This window comes from Lemur catta, chromosome 4 (assembly GCF_020740605.2).
Source record: "Lemur catta isolate mLemCat1 chromosome 4, mLemCat1.pri, whole genome shotgun sequence".
Classification (NCBI taxonomy): Eukaryota; Metazoa; Chordata; class Mammalia; order Primates; family Lemuridae; genus Lemur; species Lemur catta.
The window spans coordinates 48357858-48381642 of record NC_059131.1 but is presented as its reverse complement, the minus strand read 5'-3'; the positions used below and the strand labels follow the sequence as shown (position 1 = coordinate 48381642).

The following is a 23785-nucleotide window of genomic DNA, read 5'->3' as shown; positions in this document are numbered from 1 at the left end:
TTAAATACTTTTAAATCATAAAAATGGGAAAACATTTTAAAAAGCATTCCTACCTGGTCTATTCTCAACATATTGACTGAAAGACTGAAGTTGAGTTTTTCTGACTGTAGAATCCTTGCTGAACACAACAGGATTTCTAAAACGTTCTGTTGCTTTTTGTAATCGCTCAGTTCGGAGATCTTCTGTGCCATTCTAAAAGTAAAACAACACATGCATGGTAAGATAGTCCTGATTTCATAAACATGAAATTACTTGTTAGTAAGACAACTTTTAATGATTTCAGATAAAGTTGCTTTAGAAATATTAGAAACTTTTTGAAAGAAAAAGGATTTTAAAGCACTCTAAATAGCTCAACTGCAAGTTCTGTTGCCTGTAATCAAAAACTTTGGGACACATGGTTTAAATCCTTGGTAACTTTGATACCCTTTATGTCCTCTTCCAGTGATATATATCATTTATTTATTTATTTATTTTTGTGTGTGTGTCTGACTTCTTTTTTATTTATTTATTTATTTTTTTTATTGCAGCTCATCATGGGGGTACATAAGTTCAGGTCATATACATTGTCCATGGATATATATCATTTAAAAGCTAAGTTACCTCCTATTCTCCCCACTATTCTGCCCCATCGGGCTGTACCATCCCACAGACTTGTATGACAAGAAGAACTAGTTTCTAATTTTATGCCCATTGAGATAAACCACTAATGCTGGATGAAGGCTAAAAGGTAGGATTATAATACTACCCCACTGAACTGCATTTCATCAGCTATAACTTTCCAAAGCCAGCTTTGTAAGTAAGCCCTTTACAGCTAAGGAAACTACAATTATCTTTCCCAGAGCTTCCTATGTTAATACTGGTAACAAATTCAAATGGTTCTATCAACAAGAAATATCCCAGAAGACTGAACCACTGCAGTGTGTGGAAGCTGCAGATACCGAGGAGCTGTGTACCAAACAAATATTTCATTTTATACCTAATCTTTTATTATTTTTATTAAGTGTTTTGAAAGTAAATAGGGAAAGGCTAAGATGCATGACTAATAGCTAAGCCTGCTGAATGCTGAAACTGGTTATCAAAAGCTACCAAGACTTTGCCCTTCCTCTGCATTGAGACAATCAGTAATGAGGGAGCCCTCCAATGGCCTATTCTCTAGCCTCAAGGAGGCCTGGGATACAGAATCCTCAAGGGAAGGTAACAGTTTATCCTTTTCCACAAACACAGAATGCCTCATTTATAAATGTGTAAACTGCATTTTATTAAAAAAAATAAAAACCCAAATCAATGCTGAAAGCTTCAAGAGAACAGATGGACTCTATATGTTCTTTGTAAATACCATTTTCAAAATCTTAACTAAAAGGGTGCCTATAAAGGCAAGCTGTTTAAAGCATACCTTTTTTTGGAATAACTTTAAAAATTACTACATAAAAGCTTTTTGGAAAGCAAAACCAATTTCATCTATATAGATGACTAAATAAACCATAATAATGAAAATATTTCTATTTTAATTTTTTAAAAAGTTATCTAATATATTTACCATTGATATCATGCTTATAATATCCTAGTCATATAGTTAGGATAGGAACAATTTTGACTTTTTTCCCCTAAAAAAAGTGTGAGTTCTATTGTTATCATAACAACTATCCCATAGTCTAAAACTCAAGTCTTTATCAAAATAAACAAACATGGCTAAATTTTTTCAGGCCTGGCAACATGCTAAAATATCAGTGCAATTAGCCAGCAAATCCCATCTTAAGAAATCTTTTTATGACTAGGGACTTCTGCCACTTTACAAATGTATTCCTCTAAACCCACTAATTCAGTTAGCCTTTTCAATCCATTGTATTATTCTTAGGCCAGCTTCATTCTGCATTAAATCCACTGCAGAAAGCTAAATTGAACGCAAAAAATCAGACCTGATCCAGCCTTCCTTTTGTTCAAAGATAGAGACCAAAAGTCCTCTGGTGCTGCCACACACTTTCATCACCAATTTATAGAAACTGACAATATACGGGAAAAGCAATGAAAGTCATTGTTTTGGGACTTCAAAGCATCTCTGTGTCAGGGGAAGGAAATCCTTTCAGTCAGCAGGGCAGTCTCCATAGTCCGCAGGTGGGTGAAAAGTTACACAGGACTGGAAGTGCCCTTAAGCTATGGAAATATTAATGATACACTGTGACGAAAAGGGGAGAAACATACGTGGGGATAATATAGTGTATTAACAATAATAATATTCTTAAAATGTGGCATTCTGGCTAAAATGCTACACAAGGTAAGATACAAAGTGGCACAACACACATGGAAGTTATCTTAAACATTTATATTCAGTCACATTATCATCCATCTTCAGGTGTGATGATTCTTATAAATAATATAAATGCTAGTTCATGATGGAAAAATATGCTAGAATTCACTTAGCAATATTCTTCTTAGCAAAATATACATACATATAGAATTCAAGAATAGTTTCTATATACCCTGTACTTATACTCAAAATAGCAATTTAAAGTAGTAGTTTCCCTGAAAAACAGTGTATGAATACTGATTACCATAATGATACTTAATTTATTGGCTGTTTAATAAAACCTGAATCTTACTGTGAAGAACTTGGTAAGAAATTGTTTTTAGGATTATCAAGTGCCAGTAGAAACTAGAATATATAAATATTGAGCCAAAAGTTTAACAAGTAAGATTTACCTTAATTTCTTGCTCTGAGATCTCAGTCACAGCTTTCTGGGCAGCACTAGGGAGTGAATTTGCCACCTGTGGCTGAGCTTCTAGGAGCTTCTTCAATTTCAAGTCCACCAACTTATTGTTTTGTTCTGTTAAATATGTAAATACCATGAATAACGAAGTGAGATGTATTTAGATATGTAGGCTATCAATTTTAGGTGACATCATAAAAATATTACTATATTTTAAAAGAAAGAAGAAAAGGACATTAGGGTTACGAAGTAACATTTCAGATTAGACCCATGCAGAACTCTCTCTCTCTCTCTCTCTCTCTCTCTCTCTATATATATATATATATATATATACATAATTTCCCCAAATCATTCCCCGTAAAGAATATAGTCTACATACCTAAAGACAACTCAGTTATAACTATAGTTAATATTAGCTATGCTTACCTGAAAACCTAAGCCTCTGTGTGATGTATATATTTATATAAGTACTACATAGGTTATACATAATAAAACAAGTTATTACAACAAACTAGATACTTAGAAGAGATACCTTTCATTCTAAATTATATTTTATAATTTCAAATATTTTAGTATATTAAATTTATAAATATGCCATATTAAAACAAGTACTAACATGATCTCAGTCATGTACATAACGTTAGAATCTAATGTTTATGTGTGTCCATATATACCCAGCATTGAAACAGGCTATATGTTTACAAATACCTTTTAGAATGTATTAAATATGAATAGAAATTTAAAATAAATAAAATATGGCTGTAACTTTAAAAATAAACGATTTCAAATTATTTTTAGCAAGTACATTAATATTTAATAGCGAAATAGTTTAGAATGAGTGGAAATACAATTAATTCTACTTAAATTCACACAAATCAAGTCTTTAATAAAATGTTTATAACAGACTTGCCCACCATTTGGTGAATTACATTCTTCATAAAGATTAATAACTTTTCTAATTATGACTCTTAATAAATGCTATTATCATTACTTTCATGCAAATTGGTCAGTTTATATTGCCAGGCTTCTCTTTTAAACAATATCTGATGAACTATGGTCAAATCAAGATAGAGATTAAACAATTTATTATTAAAACATTATGACTTTTATATACATATTAAAAAAAGAATTTTGGGAAAAATAAAGCAAGGATAAAAATCAGAATATATTCTATGTGCTTTGAGATTCCAGTTTGCATTTCTATTTCTTACTGTCACAAAATAAAACATAAATCTGAATTGGGAAACCTGTCTACTCACATACCAACACTTACTGGCATGCTTGAGAGGTATAAACAATTTATTAATATTAGTTAACTCCAAACAGAAAGACTGAGATGTGTTTTCTTTTTTGGCATACATAAAGTAGGAAGAGAATTTTTAAAAAGGACAAGAGTCAAGTCTGTGAGGACTACAATTAACCGATCTTTGAAGTAGTCCATAAAGTTGCTACAGCTAAAACTAGAAAATTACCCTTACTTTACCTATTAAATGCATTTTTCCTATCTTTATAACCTACTGTAAAATTAGGATATATGCATCACTTATTGTCACCGATTTTATACTTCCATAAATTGAATGTTAAGGCTTCAATTCTGTATTTGTGGATGTCCTCAGCAGCAAAAGGATTTTATTGGTTTCTGATAAAGCCTTTGATGGTGGTTGTGGGGGGTGAGTATCGGAGGATAAGCAACAACAAAAATCTTTTCAAAAAGAATAACCAAACCTACCGAAGTTTTACAGTATTTTAAACAGAAAGAAGTAAAATGTTGTTCTAATTTTTGGTGAAACATTTAAAAATCTTCCTTAAATATCAGCATTCTCTTGGACTTGCACAATTATATATATATCTTATATATATATTAATATTTATTTATTACTAATCAGCTGAATTTAAGATGCAAGATTTGCACAATTATAAACATACTGACCTCTACCTAGCAACAGTATAATTTAACACTGGGCCATGAAGGAGCTATTGGCAAAAGAGCATGGGTTTTCTTGGGTGTTCTTTATAGTCGAGAAGACCCTTGTCTACTGTTTCTTGGAGAAGTAATAGCATGATTTCAAACAGAGGAAGAAACAAAGCAGGTTAGCATTGCAGGGGCATGCCAGAGATGGGAAAAAGAATTCCTGCTCTCATTACCTTTAGCTTTTTTACAGGAAAAGGTAAATATTAGGGACTTTGACTCCTTACCTTTAAATCTAAAGAGATCACCAAAGACTTTTTATTGCTGTAAGAATTCAATTCACTAAACATTTATGGAACCCTTTGTGTATACAAAGCTTTGGATTGCTACTTGTTGCTGGCTTATAAAGGCAACGCATATGGAACACTCACATATTAAAATATCTTTATATTTTAAACAAGAACTTACAAAGGCTAATTGCCAATGTGGTTTACTGATTTATTGATATAAGACATAAGATAAATTTAATAGTAGCCTATGTAAGTAGTTTTCAAAGTGTCTTCTTATAATCAGTTAAGTATGCATAAAATAATTTATTAACACAATATTTCAATATTTAAAGCACAAAATTTGCAAAATAATATTACAACTAAGACTATCAATTCTAAATTAAATCAGAAAATCTGATTCATGGTTTAGATTTACATTTGGAGAATTCCATAGTTACTTCACATATATCTTACAACACCACACCAAAATATTTAAGCTGAGAAGGGAACCAATTACCGAATGCCTGTAAGTTGCCTCATATAACATAAAATACGATAGTGAATCTTAGTAATAAAAGAACACAAACTACAATTTGCTATTCCAATGTTATTAAAATTTGAACATTCAACCTAAAGCAAAATAACATAAAGCTGATGGAAGGTGGATTTAGCTAAATGATTTGTGACAGCATAAGATGCAATAAAACTACAGAAAGAACTTATTATTATTGTTGATGAGATAATAAAAATATAACCATAAAGTTTGCCATGCAGCAGGACACGAAACATTTATAATTTGAAATTACCGGGAGTATCAAGGTCATTTTCTAAGTTAGTAAGTTCATCTCCACCTCCTACAACAAAGCCTTCAGGAATCTCCTCGTTAGTATCTATCTCAATATTATCATTTTCATCTGTAGGAACATGTAGCAATAATGTTAGTATATTATTTATATATCATTTGTGCAAAACACTAAAGAAGAAAAACCAGTATTTTAATGATAGTTATTTAAACTTGGGTCTGACACAGATAAGCAAGTTAAGAAATCAGTTTTACGTCACTTTTCACTATTGGATTAACATTTATATTTTACATTCATATGTCAAAGATGAATTATCACATCAAAGCAGATGCAAAGGTTTTGATAATTTCCCACAAGCTGTCTCTGAATCACTGAGTTCACTGAGTCCCTGTATTTTAAAGTGTAATCTATTAATAATCTCCAATAAAGGCACACAAAAATAAAGTTGGTTTGGTGAAAAGTCATTAAATAATATTTCTAAATTTCACATTTTTATCATTTATTAGATATAAATGCATAAAGAAACACAGCATTCCTTATAAACTTGCAGCTATGTTTAAGTTATTTTTATGAAAGCTTGAGTGCTTTTGAGCTATTAATGAAATATTATCATAAAGGCATAAGGGATAGATTAAGAGTGAGACTAGAATGTGCAGTACCTTTACACAATGGAAGTTTCAGAAACAACTAAGATATTACATTTGGAAAAGACGAAGCTGGGAAAATTATTACTCAAAATTAAATATATAGGAATGAGGAAGTCTTACATTATTTTTTATATCCCTATTAAAATGTTTTAGGTCATAATTAATGGAGTCAATGTTTTGACATTAAAGATTTCTAGTATATATTTTCTGTCTACAAATCCTAGTGATGGAATTGGTTAAGTAATTTTGAATTCTATTCATTTGAAAAGGCACAGCAATAATTTGATTTGCCTGTTAGAGGTTTAGCTTTAAATTCTGTTGTTGACAGGCAATGTATCTTTTGGAGAAATAGCTGTTTAGCCCTGGAAGTTGAGGAATACTCCTACTACTCTGCAATTCATTTTTTTATTGGGCAAACATTTGTTCCTTTTCTGAAACTTTACAACTTTAGGTTTAATTTAAATAAATACTTACTATGAGCATTAATATTGATAACAATAATTTACATTTATTGAGGACTTCCCATTACTATATAAGCCATTTAGAAGAAAACAACAAAGAAATAAGATTGAGAAATGCCCTCCTGGGGTAAAAAGCACAGAGATATAAAAGTTTTTAAATGCTTTCAAAGAAATAGCTAAGGCATTATATTTGGCTACATTATTTAAGTATAATCAGTTAGGAAATCTTTTCTATTTATTTATTTATTTTATTTTTTTTTTAAGACAGAGTCTTGCTTTGTTGCCTGGGGTAGAGTGAGTGCCGTGGCGTCAGCCTAGCTCACAGCAACCTCAAACTCCTGGGCTTAAGCGATCCTACTGCCTCAGCCTCCCGAGTAGCTGGGACTACAGGCATGCGCCACCATGCCTGGCTATTTTTTTTTTTCTATATATATTTTAGTTGGCCAGATAATTTCTTTCTATTTTTAGTAGAGACAGGGTCTCGATCTTGCTCAGGCTGGTCTTGAACTCCTGACCTCAAGCGATCCACCCGCCTCGGCCTCCCAGAGTGCTAGGATTACAGGCGTGAGCCACCGCGTCCGGCCAGGAAATCTTTTCTAATTAACTCTGCTTAGCACAACTATTTGACTAATTTCATAAAAGTGAGCATGTTCAACTTCACTGTCCTGATAAATTCTTCTCAAAATAATTTTGTAGTTTAACAAATTGATTCACAAATATTTCCTGAGTGCTAAAAAAGGTGTTCAGAACACTTCTTCAGCATTATCCTGTGTCATTTTGAGACATTTTACTATTAACAGTTTTTAGGGATCTAGTACAGTACTTTGTTGCTGCCAATCAGCCTCCACTGATTACTACTGATATATCTAGGGTGAAGGTACAAAATTCAACATTTATTCATTTATTTATTTAAGAAACTTCTACTGTGTACAGTATATGCAATTTGCAAAACACTGTGCTAGATGTTGAGAAGATACCAAGTTGTATAAGACATTTGTTCTGCCTTAGAGGTATACATTCAAGTGACTTTAATATCACATAGGATGGGTGCTATGTGGTAAAAATAAGGTACAGAGCAAATTGAAAAGATAAAAAAATTACTCTTTGCCAGTGACTCCAGAAATTCTTTCTTGGAAGTGTTAACCTTTAAATTAGGTCTTGATAAATGTATAGAACTTCAAGAGGTACAATTGAGGGGAACACATGACAGGCATTAAAGTGGGTATGGGTAGGTTATGTTCAGAGAATGGTATAATGTCCTATTTGGCTCAAGCATACTTAAAGAAAAATAATAGAAGGTAAAATTTAAAAGGCAAAACTGTAGAGAGCCCTGAAGGGTAGAATGCAAAGTTTAAATTTTACTTGGTGGGAATGGAGAGATACTGATACTCTAACATCATGAGCCGTGCTTTAGAAAATTAACTTAATAGTACTTTCCATAAGCAGTTTCCAGCCAAAGTGTCTTATTATAATGAGTTGTGAGGTATATGTAATTTATTAGTAGTAATATAAGCACTGAAGCTTATGTCTTTCATAAATTAGAGTAGCTTCAATATTATTTCTATAATATCACTCTTGCTTACATTTTCACATGCTTTCTTATGTGAAAGAAAAAGTAGTCTTGAGATTGTACATGGGAGTATACTATGCATGTGACATCATCCTTCATGCAAAATTGTCGACACAAAAGGCTGGAGGCAGGAAATCTGGTTTGGAGACTGTTATGACCCCCAGGCAAGCAGTATGAAGAGCCTAACCTAGGATCAAAGAATTGGGAGTGGGTATGACATAATTGGAAGCAATACTGAGAAGAGTAAGGGTAAGACATTACAATGAACTTTTCAGGCTGAGTGACTAGAATGATGGCATTAGCATGAAAAGGAATAGCTAAGTCTGGAAATATGGTCAGATATGGGTTCTTTCAGGTTCCACAGATATGCAGAAAACTGTACCTCTTTTCATTACCCACTTATACTATGCCTGGTTCTTTTCAACAGTTAATGTTACACACTTTCTAACACCCATGGAAATGCTCTAACTGTATTCTTGCAGAACTAAAGTGCATGTGGGCCAGGTGTGGTGGCTCACACCTGTAATCCCAGCACTTTGGGAGGCCAATGCAGGAGGACTGCTTGAGGCCAGGAGTTCAAGACCAGCCTGGGCAACATAGTGAGACCTCCATGTCTACAAAAAAAAAAACAACAAAATTAGCCAGGTGTGGTGGCACATGCCTATAGTCCTGGCTACTCGAGAGGCTAAGGCAGGAGGATGGCTTAAGCACAGGAGTAAAAAAGTGTATGTGCATGTGTGTGTACATGCACATGTATGTGTGTTTAAAGATACTACATATTAATATATATAAATGTCTTTATGGTTAACCCCTGGAAACCCAGTAGTTGAGCTAAGCAGAATGTAAACTAGAGACCCATTATACAACAGAAGCTGGTTTGCAAGTATGCCATGTACTATGTGCACAGGAAAAGGTAAAAGGAGATAAGATATGCACTCAATGTGAAAATGCATTCCAGTTGACACTGCACTATAAACAAAATAGGGATCCCAACAGTGTGATTAGCATAGCAATAAGTCTTACATTTTTCATTTATAGGTAAATTGAATGAAACCAAGATATCTGGTGACAGTAAAAAAAAAAACATGAGAGAGACTATCTGTAATTTTGAAAAAAGAAACAAGTTATCATTAAAAACATATTCAGAAAAAAAATTCTCATTTATATTATGATTTTTAAGATACTCAGCCAAGGTCCCCATAAAATTCATAACTTTTAAAGTTATTTTAGAGAAATCATATAAAAGATAGAAAATACAAATATTATATTAATAATATATTAATATAAGGTGAAAATGAAAATTATTTAAAGACTATAAGATTTTATTTCAGCTCAACAAATTTAGATACATCTAACTGCCATAACTGAAACAATAAGGATCATGCAGGTACACAGACATTCTCAAGGACAAAATTTTAAAAAAACATTTTCAGCTGGGTGCAGTGGCATGAATTTTTAATCCTAGCCACTCAGGAGGCTGAGGCCCAGGAGTTCAAGATTGGCTTGGGCAATACAGGAATACCACAGCTCAATAAAGAAACAAATAAAAAAAAAACTCCACATACTTTCTTTGTTCATCTGAAATGCAAAACAAAGTATGCTACTCTATCTAAATCAAACAAAGAGACGCAAAAATGTCAGTTTTAAGTTAAAAGATCGTAATCTAAAAAAAAAAAAAAAAGATCCTAATCTAACTCAAGCCAAAGTGATAAGCTATGGAATAAAATGTATATATACAAAATGTAAATTATAACACAAAATATATATCATATATAATATACCATATAATACATCATATATGATGTATATTATATGACATGTTATATATTATATGATATATATGAATTATATCATCTTAAGACAAAGTAGCCACCTCTTTTGCAAATATGCCTATAGACCATTAACAAAAATTTAACATTTATTTGGCCAAAATAAAACCTTAAATTCCTAAACCTAAATTCCCAGAAATTTAGGCTATATTCCCTGACCACAATACCATACAACTAAAATAAAAACACTAAACTTTGTTCCCAAACATCTGTACCTTGCCAGGTAAGATCCATACAATGAAATAAACCCACAAGTTTGTTGCATATAATGAGAATTTAAAATGAGGCCATTACAAGCCTACAACTACAAAATGATGCAAGAATTGAAAAACATGTGCAATACATAGCACTATCACCTGATTTTTCTCATAAGCCCTACAAGTATATCAAATGAAGGATAAGTAAAACCTAGGCTACACCTCCTAGGACAGGTGTGATTCTGTTATTTACACAAGAATGAGGCTATTGGTTGCAATAGGATGCAAGTAAGTTGCTTGAATACATAGTTATACATGACCTAAAATACCCTGCATATATTTTCTGTGGATTCCATGAAGCTGAAGATACCTCATCTCAAACTTAGTAAGTTTCCTTTTCCCACTGAGGTTGGTTACTGCTTGAGAAAAGAAAAAAAAAAGAGAGCTTTTTCAAATGAGTTCAGGCAGTGGGTCTGAGTCATGGTCATGTTCAACACATTCCCCAGGCTGTATATTCACCTTATTATGTCAGCTCTTCACTACTGTCTTCTCTGGACTACTGCTTCTAAAATCTTCCTACGCTAGTACTCCAAATAGGGCTAGTCTCAAATTATTTCTCTCTCTTCCTTTCACATTACTCCTTAGCAAAACTACTTTTTTCAGACCTGATGATTCCTACTAGACACTGGAAGAGTAGACACTAATTTGTTAATTCTTCTCCCTGACTTATCAACCTCACCAGGGTCATTTTCACTTAGGAAATACATCTTTGTGAATTCAAAGTGAATTTTGAACTTGCTATGCAAGGGTCAGCAAACTATAGGCATGGGGCAAAATCCAGCCTACCACCTTTTGCAAGTAAATAACAGCCAGGCTCACTGATTCATATCGTGTTCAAGACTGCTTTAGGCTACAAGGGTAGAGTAGTTGGGACAGAGATCATATGGCCTACAAAGTCTAAAGTGTTTACTCTGTCCCTTTCCAGGATCTTTGCTGAACCATGGCCTAGCACAGTGGCTGGCACCTTTCAACAGATAAATGCATATGCATGAACAGTAGAACTTCAAGCAGGAATTTTACCTTCTCCCTTATCCTAAAGCTTTCTTCCCAACTCTCAGTCTCAATAGCTATAGCTTAGACCTTGAGGCCAGAGTAGACCTAGACTGATCCACATCCCCTTATGAAGACAGGACGAGATCCACCACTGAGGATAGGGCATAGGCCTGCTCCACTTGTCTCAGGTCAACCTTAGCTCTCACTAAGAGCCTACCATCTAGTATGTGGCTGCTTCCAACATTCAAGGTATGCTGTGTCCTATGGGAGAGGTGGACGTAATCACTTTGGTCTCCTTAGGGAACAGGGAACTTGACTTTTCAGCAGGTTCTCATAAGTCATCTGTCAAACTCTGCCCCATCTGCATTTCACCAGGCTTTCCCTGTTCTAGTCTTAACTTCCTTGCCAGCTCCACAGATCCAGTCTTAACTTGTCCTTTTTATACTTTGTTTACTTTATTTACTTTGACTGTTGAATGATGCCAAATTCAGGTCCTCACTTTCTCTCCTTACCAAGTAGGAGATATTCTTTGGGTCGTAACACTGACAAAGTCTCTTTTGCCTTCCTGGCTTAGCCTCAACTGGGGTTGGATTATAAAGATAGGATCAACTACATAGCTGACCCATCCCACATCATTAATTAAAGATTTTTAATTATTAGCCTTCCTAGAGTTTATAACTCATTTAGCATTTTTATCTGCTCACCACTGGAAAAAAATATAGGATACCTTTCCATCCTATTATTACTTGTTCTCCTACATAGCTTTATGTACCACAGGAAGGTAGCTTCAGTAGCTTTAGGACAGTCTATCTCGAGGATAAAGAATATGGTTTTTTCCCCTATAATTCAGAGACACAAGAGACAAGGATTTATAAAACTTACTTAGAATAGTTGGAGTTTTTTGTTTGTTTGCTTTGGTTTTTTTTTTTTTTTTTTTTTTAAGATTGGGTCTTGTTGTATTACCCAGGCTGGAGTGCAGTGGCCTTATTATAGCTCACTGTCATCTCAAACTCCTGAGTTCCAGCGATCCTCCTGCCTCAGCCTCCTAAGTCACTGGGAGTATGGGCTGTGCACCGCCCTGCTCGGCTAATTTTAAAAATTTTTTTGTAGACATGGGGTCTCACTATGTTGCCCAGACTACTCTCAAACTCCCAGCCTGAAGCAGTCTTCCTGCCTCAGCCTCCCAAAGTGCTGGGATTACAGGTGTGAGCCACTGCACCTGGCCAATATTTGGAGTTTTTATGATAAGGTAAACATTTTGTTATTAGTGATAAATGAAAGCAAATTGCCATAGCATTATATAAATGTTGCTGTGAATAGTTACTGATGTTACTATAAAACTATAGTAGAAAATGTAGAAATTGCAATAAAAATTTTGAATAATAGAAGCTGGAAAGGTAAGATGAGGGATTTAAGTAAGATATAAACATTCTGAGAAGACAAGAGATACAGATACACAGCTGTTTAGGGAAGAAGCTTTCAGATTTATGGGATGAAAGGTTAGATGCTTTTAGGCACTAATTGTACAACAATAAACTTTTAATATAAGGAATCAATTAAAAATAACAGCAATAATTTTTAATTTACTTTGAAGACACTCATCATTGACCTAGAAATAGCTTACCTTTATTTGAGCCCTCTAAGGTCTTATTCAAGTCCTCACTTGCTTACTGTTGAGGGTGAACTTAGCATTCTAAGATTACCTCAGGACATGTACTTGGCATGTTTTGGTAGATAAGTAGGTTATATACCTTTGAAATAAAAAGCCCACAGGCCTCTTGAATATACTCCTCTTAAGTAAAAATATAAAAAGTTCCAAATTAAAGATGTCCAAATTGAACATTGACAGGCAAAATTAAAATTCTCTTTAATTATATATATAGTCATTGCCCCAACACCAAGTTTAGAATAATCTCTGCAGGCCAGGCATGGTAGCTCATGCCTATAATCCTAGCAACTAGGAAGGCTGAGATTGCTTGAGGTGCGAGAACTCATCTCTACAAAAAAAAAAAAAAATTAGCCAGGCACAGTGGCTCATGCCTATAGTCCTGGCTACTTGGGGGGGTGAAGCAGGAGGATGGCTTAAGTCCAGGAATTTGAGGCTGCAGTGAGCTATGATTACGCGACTACACTCCAGCCTGGGTAACAGTATAAGACCCTGTCTTTATTTAAAAAAAAATCTCTGCAGATACTGAAGACCCTGTCAGAGTAAGGAGAATAAGGAGACTAAGAAAAAATTTCTACGGGACTTAGTTAAAATTCTTACATCTCAGGCTATGCTGCCAGAATATTGTTAAAGCTACTTTCTAAAGATTGTGTTCAAACTGAAAATCTTTCATGCCAAAGCTCACCACTAACAGGCCTTATGATCTAGACGTTGAGGACTTAATTGTATTTTACTTATTTCCTACAACAATTAACGAGGCACCATAGGGCATCACAAAACAGGGTATCAGTGTTTTACTAAAGCATATTCTAACAGAGTACTTCTTGAGTTATTAAAAAGTAAGCTAAAAAGTTGATGTGGAAAACAGCAACAGTTATCTTCTGATTTTCTATGCCTCCTTTGAGTATTTTGCAACATATCAATAGGTTAGAAACTTTATGTTTTTGATGCAACATTTTGAAGTAAGAATAAAAAGTCCTAAAAGGTCCACTGCGGATTTCTGGGTTGTGTGTAGAATATGATACAAGATTCTTTAACTCACCTCCAGATGCCTTTGACCTTTCTTTCAACTTTTCTGCAGCCATTTCACCATAGCTGGGAAGTTCTGACATCTTCACTCCAGATCGAGCTTCTGCTATTAGCTGACGAGCTCTCTCTCTCAGCTGCCGACGTCGCTCTTCATCTTGCTGCTAAGATATATTGAACAGTTGCCAACTCAGTAATTGACAGAAATGCAATTTCATTTTCAATCTGATCATCATGATAGAAACTGGTTTACAGCATGGTGCTTGGCCCACATTATAAATAGGATGCTCTATATCAGTTGGATGTCACACCATTTTTAAAAGACATCCTAGAATCAGATTTTTTAAAACATTTACAAACTATTGTATTAAAATGTCCATTAAAAATTTAAAATAAAGTATGTTTGGCAACACATATTACTAAGAAAATACCACAAATTATTATTAATAAAAGAATCAGGCTTACAGAAAAAATTCACAATGCTGAGAATAGAATTTCAATTAATATCTTTCTTTTGAGAATTGAATTTATTGCTAGTTTCTAATAAAGGCATAGAACACTGGCTAAAAGACATCTTTGATAATAGAAAATGCTGCTATACTATGTTGATCAAATACTGTATAGGAAATGGCATTTTTAGGGAGCTGAAGTAAAGAGTGGGAATAGTATGTTAGTATACAGTTTTGATTTGAAAACTACCAACAATAATAACCCAGTAATGATGAGAAATTCTTTTTGGTAACTTCTTCTCCCCCTAGATGTACACTGAGAGGAAAAATTAAAATCTAATGTAGTTTTCAATATTTAAAATAACTAGAAATTACAATTAAATAACTAAGATAGTTGTTGCCTACGAAAAAAGGATTATTATGAATCACACATAATCAATGTGAAATTGCTTTGTAAATTGGAAAGCATATAAAATAAGGCATTATTATGGTAAAACAAAGACCCAAATAATCTGGCCCCTACATATCTTTGCAGGGTTATCTCCCCTTAGCATCTCTCAACCTCCTTAAAAACCTCACATCTATATATACAGAATTGCTTGTATCATACAGCTTCCTGTACTTGTGACTTTGAATATGTCATTTCTGCTTCCTGTACTTTTGACTTTGAATATGTCATTTCCTCTTCCTGGAATGTGCTTCTCATCTTATTTAACACCTATTCATTCTTCAAGATTCAGTTTACATCCACCAAACCTCCCCTGACTATCCTTCCCTCCTTCCTGCTGGTGGAATAAAGTGCTACTTCTTCTATGGTACTACAGTACTCTGTGTGTGTGTGTGTGTGTGTGTGTGTGTGTGTGTGTGTGCTATTACTTTTTAAAACAATACTTGTTAAGGTACATTATAACTCTGTGGAGATGCCTCCTTCCCACTAGAATTGAGCTATTTGAGGCCAGGAACTGTATCTGATTTACCATTATATCTCTAATCTTTAGTACATATCGTGGTACCACACTAGACACTGTAATGATTTCAAGCAGGAAAACTTAATATTTACCATGTATACTCTCAGTTCAATCCTATATCTGATTTACCTTTGTATTGCCAATCTTTAGTACATACCTTGGTACCACACTAGGTGTTACAACAATTTCAAGCATGAAAACTTAATATTTATTATTTATACTCTCAAAAAATGTATGATATTTTAAAAAATTTATGGTATAGAAGGAAAGATAAAATAGCCACAATAAGAAGGTATGATCAAAATGCTGCAAGAGTTCAGAGAAAAGAAATAACATTGTTGGGCTGAGGAACAAACAGAAGCCATCATGGCATCATGGTTTATGAGTTGGGCTTCGAGCAGGATTTGGAAGGAGCAGAGATGGAAGTTGGTAGTTAAGTGGGTCAATGCAGGAGAGACTGGGAGGCAGGAACAGTACAAAAACATAGAGGCAAGAAAGTATACTGGCGAAAAAGAACATAACCTAGTTTTCCTGAACACAGGGCAAAAATAGTGACAGACAAGGCAAGAAAAATAAAGTTGGAGAGATACTGTAAAGGCCCTGTCCAACAGGGTGAAATGCTTCAATTTCATTCTAAAGACAGTGGGGACCACTAAAGGTTTGTTTTTATTTTTATGTGTATGCCTGTCTTTCTTTCTTTTTTAAGCCTAGGGGAAAGACCAACCAGAGGTGTATTTAAGAAAGATTAATTTAGCAACAGTACATAAGATAGGTTAACATAGAGGGACTGGCAAGAGGCTATTTAGGAAGCTCTTCTAAGAGCCCAAAGAAACTGTAATGAGATACAAGACCAGGATGGTGGCAATGGGAATAGAAAAGACAAATATAAGAAACTTTTTTTTTTTTTTTTTTTTTTGAGACGGAGTCTTGCTCTGTCACCTGGGCTAGAGTGTCATGGCATCAGCCTAGCTCATAGCAACCTCAAACTCCTAGGCTCAAGCAATTCTCCTGCCTCAGCCTCCTGAGTAGCTGGGATTATGGGCACACGCCACCATGCCCAGCTAATTTTTTTAGTAGACACAGAGTCTCGCTCTTGCTCAGGCTGGTCTTGAACTTCTGAGCTCAAGCCATCATCCCGCCTCAGCCTCCCAGAGTGCTAGGATTACAGGCGTGAGTCACTGCGCCCGGCCAAATGTAAGAAACATATTAAAGGTAGAATTGGTACCTGCACCAATTCCTGATAACAGATTAGATGAGGAAGGAGGAAAAAAGATGATTCAGAAGTTTTAAATTTAGGTAACTAGTAGAACTGTGGTGCTAATAACAGAAATAGAGAAACTAAAAGAGCTCTAAGAAGGGATAGAGAGGAAGTTTGGGTAAGACAGATGGTTTGAGAAGTTGGCAGGACATCTAACTAAAGATTTTAGTAGTAGTTGAGAACTGAAATGGGTACTAGGATGTGAGGTCAAACCATGACTAAAGAGCTGATGAAGTTCTAGGAATACATGCAAGCACTTGAAGAGGTAATATAAAGAAAAAAGAGGGCCACAGACTAAAACATGGAAATTATCTATATTCAGACAAAAAGAAAAGGGTATGGAAAGAGAAAGAGAACTAGAACACTGACGTATCATGAGAACCAAAGTATAATAAAAGAGGCTTTCAAGAAAAGGAGTAATCAGTTGCAGCAAATATTAGAGGTTAATGAGTCTGAAAATTTAAAAAGGGCAATCAAGCTTGGTGAACAATATCATTAGGGACAGAGTAGAAACCGGATGGGTGGAACTCAAGTCTAGACAATTCTTTTGCAAATTTTGAGATGGCCAGAAATCAAGAAAGCTGTCAAAATTAATGGGGATAGATTAATGGGAGTGTCAAATGGATCCAGGGACAGTGTGAAGCTCCCAGTGGACAAACTGTGACAATTTCAGAATCAAAAAGAACAATAACCACAATGAATTGAATCATTGAAATCACACACAGAATCAAGGAAAATTCAAGTCTAATATAATAAATACAAAATGTAGAAGGATATAAAAACTCATTTGTTACCATTTGAGGAAGCTTTTGAAATAATTCCTGAAAATTAGTAATTAAAGGAAAATAATTAATTATCATGTCTTTCTAGAGGGAACTGAATTTTAGTGTAACTAAATAGTCCCAATCAATGAGACGAAGCTCTACTTTATAAAGTAATACCAGTTCGGCTCACATCTATAATCCCAGCACTTTGAGAGGCCTATGCAGGAGGATCACTTAAGGCCAGGAGTTTGAGATCAGCCTCGGCAACACAGTGAGATTCCATCCCTACAAAAAAATTAAAAAAATTAGCCAGGTATGGTGGTGCTTGCCTCTAGCCCTAGCTACTTGGGAGGCTGAGGCAGGAGGATCGCTTGAGCCCAGAAGTTGGAGATTGAGCTATGATCGTGTCACTGCACTCCAGCCTGGGCAACAGAGTAAAAACAAAAACAATGCCCCCCCCGCCCCAACAAAATGAAAAAACAAAATAAAAACAGCTAATAAATGTCAAAAAGGGTAGAATTATAAAAACACCACTTTGCAAATCATAATGAATGATTCTGGCATGGATTATCAACTGTTATTAAAGCTCTTAGGTAAATGTCTGATGGGGAACTGGATGTTCCCATAATGCTGCAGCAGACTGTATCTTCCAAAGATGGCCACAATAGTCTCTCTCATCCCACATGCTCTTCTGCAATTTGACTTTGCCATTCTCTCAATAAATGGTGGAGTTTAATTTTTCTGGGTCAGCTTTTGCAGAAGTGTTGCAGGTGATTTCTAAGGCTAAGTCAAAAAAAGCTATACCCTTTCTGCCCAGTTCTCTTGAAATTTTTGCGCTCTATACTCTCCCTGGGAACCCAGGAGTCATGCTATAAGACGCCCAAGTTACATGTAGGTGATCCAGTCAACAGTTCCAGCCAACTTCAGCCTTGCTCTTGTCCTGGCCCAGGTGACATGGGAATGTAGGCGGCTTCAGATAATCTCAGCCTCTAGCCATTTTGAGTCAGCCTCAACTGTTCAAGTCCATCCATCTAAGGCCTCAGACAATGTGGAATAGAGACAAAGCATCCCCACTGTGCCCAGTCTGAAGTCCTGACCCACATAACCTATGAGCATCATAACAAGACATTTTTTTACATCATTAAATTTGGTGTGGTTTGTTATACAGCAATAGTAATTGGAACTTATGCTTAAATAACACCACAGAGATTACTTTTAATTGCAAGTGGGAAAAACTAATTTGTAAATGAAGAGATCAGAACTAGATCAGAGAATAGGGACTATACTAATCTAAGGGTTGGTTTTAAGAACATTAATGTTGGGTGAACCATATGTTACACATTTTTTGATGTGAAGCACATGAAGTACACATGGCCTATAATATTCTACTCCAAATGTTTAAAGTGAATCCACTAAGCCTTTAGATATAATTTCCAGTTTATCATAAACACTGGGGATAGAGAAATGATAAATGATGTAGCAGGAAAGAAACCAAACATATCCAGAAGGTAGGATATTAGGACAACTGACCTGGTCATTTTAACGAGTCAGAGTTAGGAAAACAAACAAACACACAACAACAAAGAACTAACCAATCACCACCACCACCAACAACAAAATAGACTTAACAACCAGATGCAAGGTATAGTCCTAGGTTAGATACTAGTTTGGACAAAACAGCTGTAAAGGATATTTCTGAGTCAATTAGAGAAATCTGAATAGGATCATAGTATTAACAGAAAGGAAATGAAACTTGACTGAAAAAAAAGTTTGTGCAGTAACTTCATTTTGTTATTTTGGCAAAATAAATATACATATAAAAATATATATGTATATAAAAAGATTTGGAAGGGTATACATAATGTTGCCACGGTAGAGATTTCTGAGTATCAAAATGTGATATTTTAATTTTCTTTTATTTGTCTTCATTTTCTTATTTTTTATAATACACATATACTACTCTTGTAATAAAATTATTTTTAAAAAAGAACCTTGGCTCAGTGCGCACACCTGTAATCCCAGCTAGTTGGAAGGTTGAGGTGGGAGGATTGCTTGAGTCCAGGATTTCAAGACTAGCCTGGGCAACAAAGAGAGATGTGGGTCTAGAAAAGAAAAGAAAACAAAACAAAAGAAAGCAGAAAAGAAGAGATGAGAAGAGACGAGACAAGATGAGACGAGAATGAGAATCTTCAGAGAAGGAAGGAAAGAAATAAGCTGGAAGGATTCCTGGGGTATGGATTGTGGTGGGGGCCAAAGAGAAGTCTAAATATTAAAGGGAAATTTTCTTAGCATTTGAAGACAAACTTATTTGTAGGCAGAGGAGCAGTATGTAGTAGGCAAAATGAGAAGGAAGACTCAAGAATAATATACAAAAATCCTCTGTCCACTATAAATATTTCTGAACTTGGAAAACATACTAGGAATAGGCTGGGCGCGGTGGCTCACACCTGTAATTCTAGCACTCTAGGAAGCCAAGGTGGGAAGATCACTAGAGGTCAGGAGTTTGAGACCAGCCTGAGCAAGAGTGAGACTCTGTCTCTACAAATAATAGAAAAATTAGCTGGGAGTAGTGGCATGTACCTGCAGTCCCACCTTCTGGGAGACTGAGGCAGGAAGATCGTTTGAGTCCAGGAGTTTGAGGCTGCAGTGAGCTATGATGAGGTCACTGCACTCTAGTCCAGGTGACAGAGCAAGACTTTTGTCTCAAAGAAAAAAAAAAAAAATACTAGGAATAAAAGAAGATGCAGTCTTGATAATGATTTTGGTCATGGTTGCTGATATTTCCTGAGCTTTCATGTGCAAAGAGCTTTATACATGATATTTAATTTTCACACTCTATTTTCACCAAGGAGAATATTTATGTTTACAGTCACAGGGTCCCACAGCCAGAACTTATGTCAGAGCCGGAGTTCAGCCCAGGTCTGTTTGACTCCGGAGCCCTTGCTCTTAACCACCAACTATTTGATCCCCAAAGTATCAAATTACATGACCAACTGAGGAAAACTGTGTTTTTACTAAACTTTCATCTTTCTAACTTAAGAAAAGTTAAGAGCACTAATAAAAACCACTATTTAATATGCCTCAGGCAACTAAGTTTATGTGAATTTCACTAAGTGAATAATAATTTCTTATAGTGCTAGAATTTGGTGATTCAAACTAAGATGAAATGGTCTTGAGTCATTTTAACTAAGTTGAAATAAGTGATTCTACTTTTTTGAATATGAAATGGGAACCTTATTTTTTTCTCACAAGTTATCACCTCCGCTTGACCTCATCCTCCCCTCAATAATACTCCCATCTGCAAATGTTTCTGAGAGCTTACCAAGAGTGCAATTTAAATAGGCAATCATTAATAAAACCAACTCTACATACTAATTAGGGACATTTTATCAATTTCCATGTAAATTGTTTGTTTGTACTTACTTACCCATCATTGTTCTCCATACAATAGAAAAAATGCAAATGAACAAATCAGAATGCAGCCCTAATGGGACTTTCTGTTTATAACCATTAGCCCAGAGGTGTGCTGTAATTCAATTCTCAAGTAGCAAGATTTAGCCTCATTAACAGACTGCAAGGGCAGGTTACAACTCATAAAACCCTACAGTAAACAAAGTTTATGGACACAGCACAAAATCTTGAGCCTGATTGACAGAATTCTAGTTCCCTATCAGATTGCCTTAATTTACTTTTCTACTAATGTCCTAACACCACAGAGACAATTTTGCTTGGGCCTAGAGCTCTCCAGTGGGATGGCATATCTGCATTGTTTGTTTTCTCACCCTTTAACTTCCCTTAAGACAAAAAACCAACCGAGAAAATAAAAGTTAATTGTTAAGGTCATGAAGGAAAAGCTTGTAATTATAGCAATTGATTACACCACCAATTTTAGTTTAATTGATAGCACTAATTTCCAGTTTATTGGTCTCCAGGATCATCGTAAGTAAAACTACTTCATTTTAATTTTATATGTAGGCTCCATTTAAAGTTTTTGCTGTAATCTTTGTGTTTTTCCTATCTGCTTTGCGCACTCTACATTCAAAAAAACATAATGATGCATAGCTATAAATAAATCATCTGCTTACCCCGTCTGCTGAAAAAAAAAAAACAAGAATCTTTTCACTAGGTTGCAGAAGTACGGTAACTTAGAAGACTGGCATCATTACAAGGAAACTTCAAAAATCGAATACATAGGAGACCTATATATCTTTCATTAACTCACTTAGTCTAAATAAAATAAATCGAAGAAGTTAGATTTCCTATTTTTAATAATGTGTCTAATGACATTCACCTTTTTCTACATAGTATTATTTAGAATTAGACCGAGTTGTATAGGATAATTTAGCTTTTGTAAGACTCTCTTTCTTTGGAGAGTTTGATGGAAGATGTATTTTGGGGAGGCTTCTCTCCCGTGACTATTTTTTTACAAGTTAGAACAATTTTTTTAGTAAGTACTAGTTCTGTGCCCTGTGCACAGTGTTTTTACACATGTGTATATGTTGTCTCATTTACTCCTCACAACACTGTGAGATAGCTACCATCGTCTGGATTTGGTAGAAACTGAATCTCACTTAAATACACTGCTCAAGGTCATACACCTTGTAAATGGCAAAGTAAGAATTAAAATCAGTATCTGATTTCAAAACACTGGTCCTATCTATTACATAACTGGTATTCAGAGCATTTTTCTGAGACCTTACAGTTATTCTGATTTTTTACAATCTCTGTTCTTTATGTACACTTGGGCTATACAAGTCAGTTTAAATTTCCCTTTGTGTTAGTGAATATGTACAGATGATGAGAAACTAATTTGTTTATATTCATGTAAAACTTAAGTTCCCAACCTTGAATTATAAGCCTTTAGAAAAGTGATGAATGTAACACCTTTTAGCTTTGCTTTTCTCTTTGCTAACATCTTCAGGATACAGCAAAAGTCCTGTTATGGTACAAAAGGAGACCATATTTCAATACAATGGATTTAAGATATTCAAATATAAAAGATGGATCAGAACTAACCACTTTGGACATAAACTGAAATAATATTTAGCCCTTTCACAGCATGTCTTCAAGTTACTATTTTCCTTATCGTCCTGAAATGGTCTACAAACTGCTATAGATAGATGCACTAGTAAAACTTGACAATTTAAGGACAAACTCTTCAAGAATAAGTAATGTAATTCCTTGTTTCCTTTCCATAAAAATGTATTGGTATGCAATTTTTATATTTCACAGTTCACCGACATCTAGGCAAGCTTTCTTCCACTGCTTCAATGGTGCTACTTTTAATTTTATCCTCCTTAGTCGTAGTAATTAAAGTGATCAGCAGTGGCATCCCAGCGGCTTTGACACAGCTACAACCCCCTAGCAGACTTCTGCTTTTAAGGGGAAGGGGAAGAAAAAAACTAGAGTCTCATTTCACAGAGAACAAGAAAATCAAGCTTCTCCAATCCTCAACTTTATTCAATTGTTCTTTCAGCAGCCTTTGGATCTTAAGAATCAAATAAAAATGGCTGCCATGGGGGGTCCTTTTTATACTTGCCGCAATGTCACCGATTGACATTACTTTAGGTAAAAAATGGTGCCATGGATTTGTGAAGGTGAATTAGAACATGAGAAACTGTCAGTGTAGCTGCTGAGATCATTACCCACCCAAGGGTGTCTTTCATAACATTAGATATTTTTATTCAATCACCTGAAAAACACAGATTGATAAATCTTTCTATTTAAAAAACACATCTACACAAATTTCCATGAAGCTTCAACGTAACTTTAAAAATATATTACTTCAAATAATGTAGTTTGCATCCTTACTCTTTGTAAAGTTGTGTTTATAACAGAACAAAGCACTCTATTTCCACCAACAAACCCAAGATTCCATGCCCTTTACCTTCCTCAGCAATACAACATCCTGAGTTTACTTGTGTTGTCTTCAGTGTTTCATATGGTTTTAGTAAATGGACTTTAATTAATTGGGCTAAATAAATTTTAACGTAACTATTTTTTTAAAAAGAGTTTTATTTAGTGCCGCTAGTATTTCACAGGATTCTGTTCTCAAAATGGCCCATGAAATTCCTCAATTTTGTAGTAAACTAAGAAAAAAGAAAACTTGACTGCCTCCCTTTCATCATTGGACAGGAAGCAAGACTCTGTTATTAGGCAATTCAGAATTGACCAAAACAAAAAAAAAGGAAAGGAAAAAAAAAGAATTCTG

General features: G+C 34.8%; 1 protein-coding gene across 8 annotated transcripts in view; it reads right to left on the bottom strand.

The window, feature by feature from the left end:
* EHBP1 (EH domain binding protein 1) overlaps positions 1-23785 on the bottom strand; it is a 323665-nt gene that overhangs the window by 47115 nt on the left and 252765 nt on the right. For 4 of the 8 annotated variants that reach the window (XM_045549702.1, XM_045549701.1, XM_045549707.1 and 1 more), the window contains 4 exons: positions 14152-14299; positions 5690-5797; positions 2698-2822; positions 54-192 (listed from right to left, as the gene is read on the bottom strand). In XM_045549702.1, coding sequence (XP_045405658.1) covers positions 54-192; positions 2698-2822; positions 5690-5797; positions 14152-14299 — 520 coding nt within the window. The remainder of the gene's footprint in view (positions 1-53; positions 193-2697; positions 2823-5689; positions 5798-14151; positions 14300-23785) is intronic. The other 4 variants (XM_045549705.1, XM_045549706.1, XM_045549703.1 and 1 more) reach the window with 3 other exon arrangements.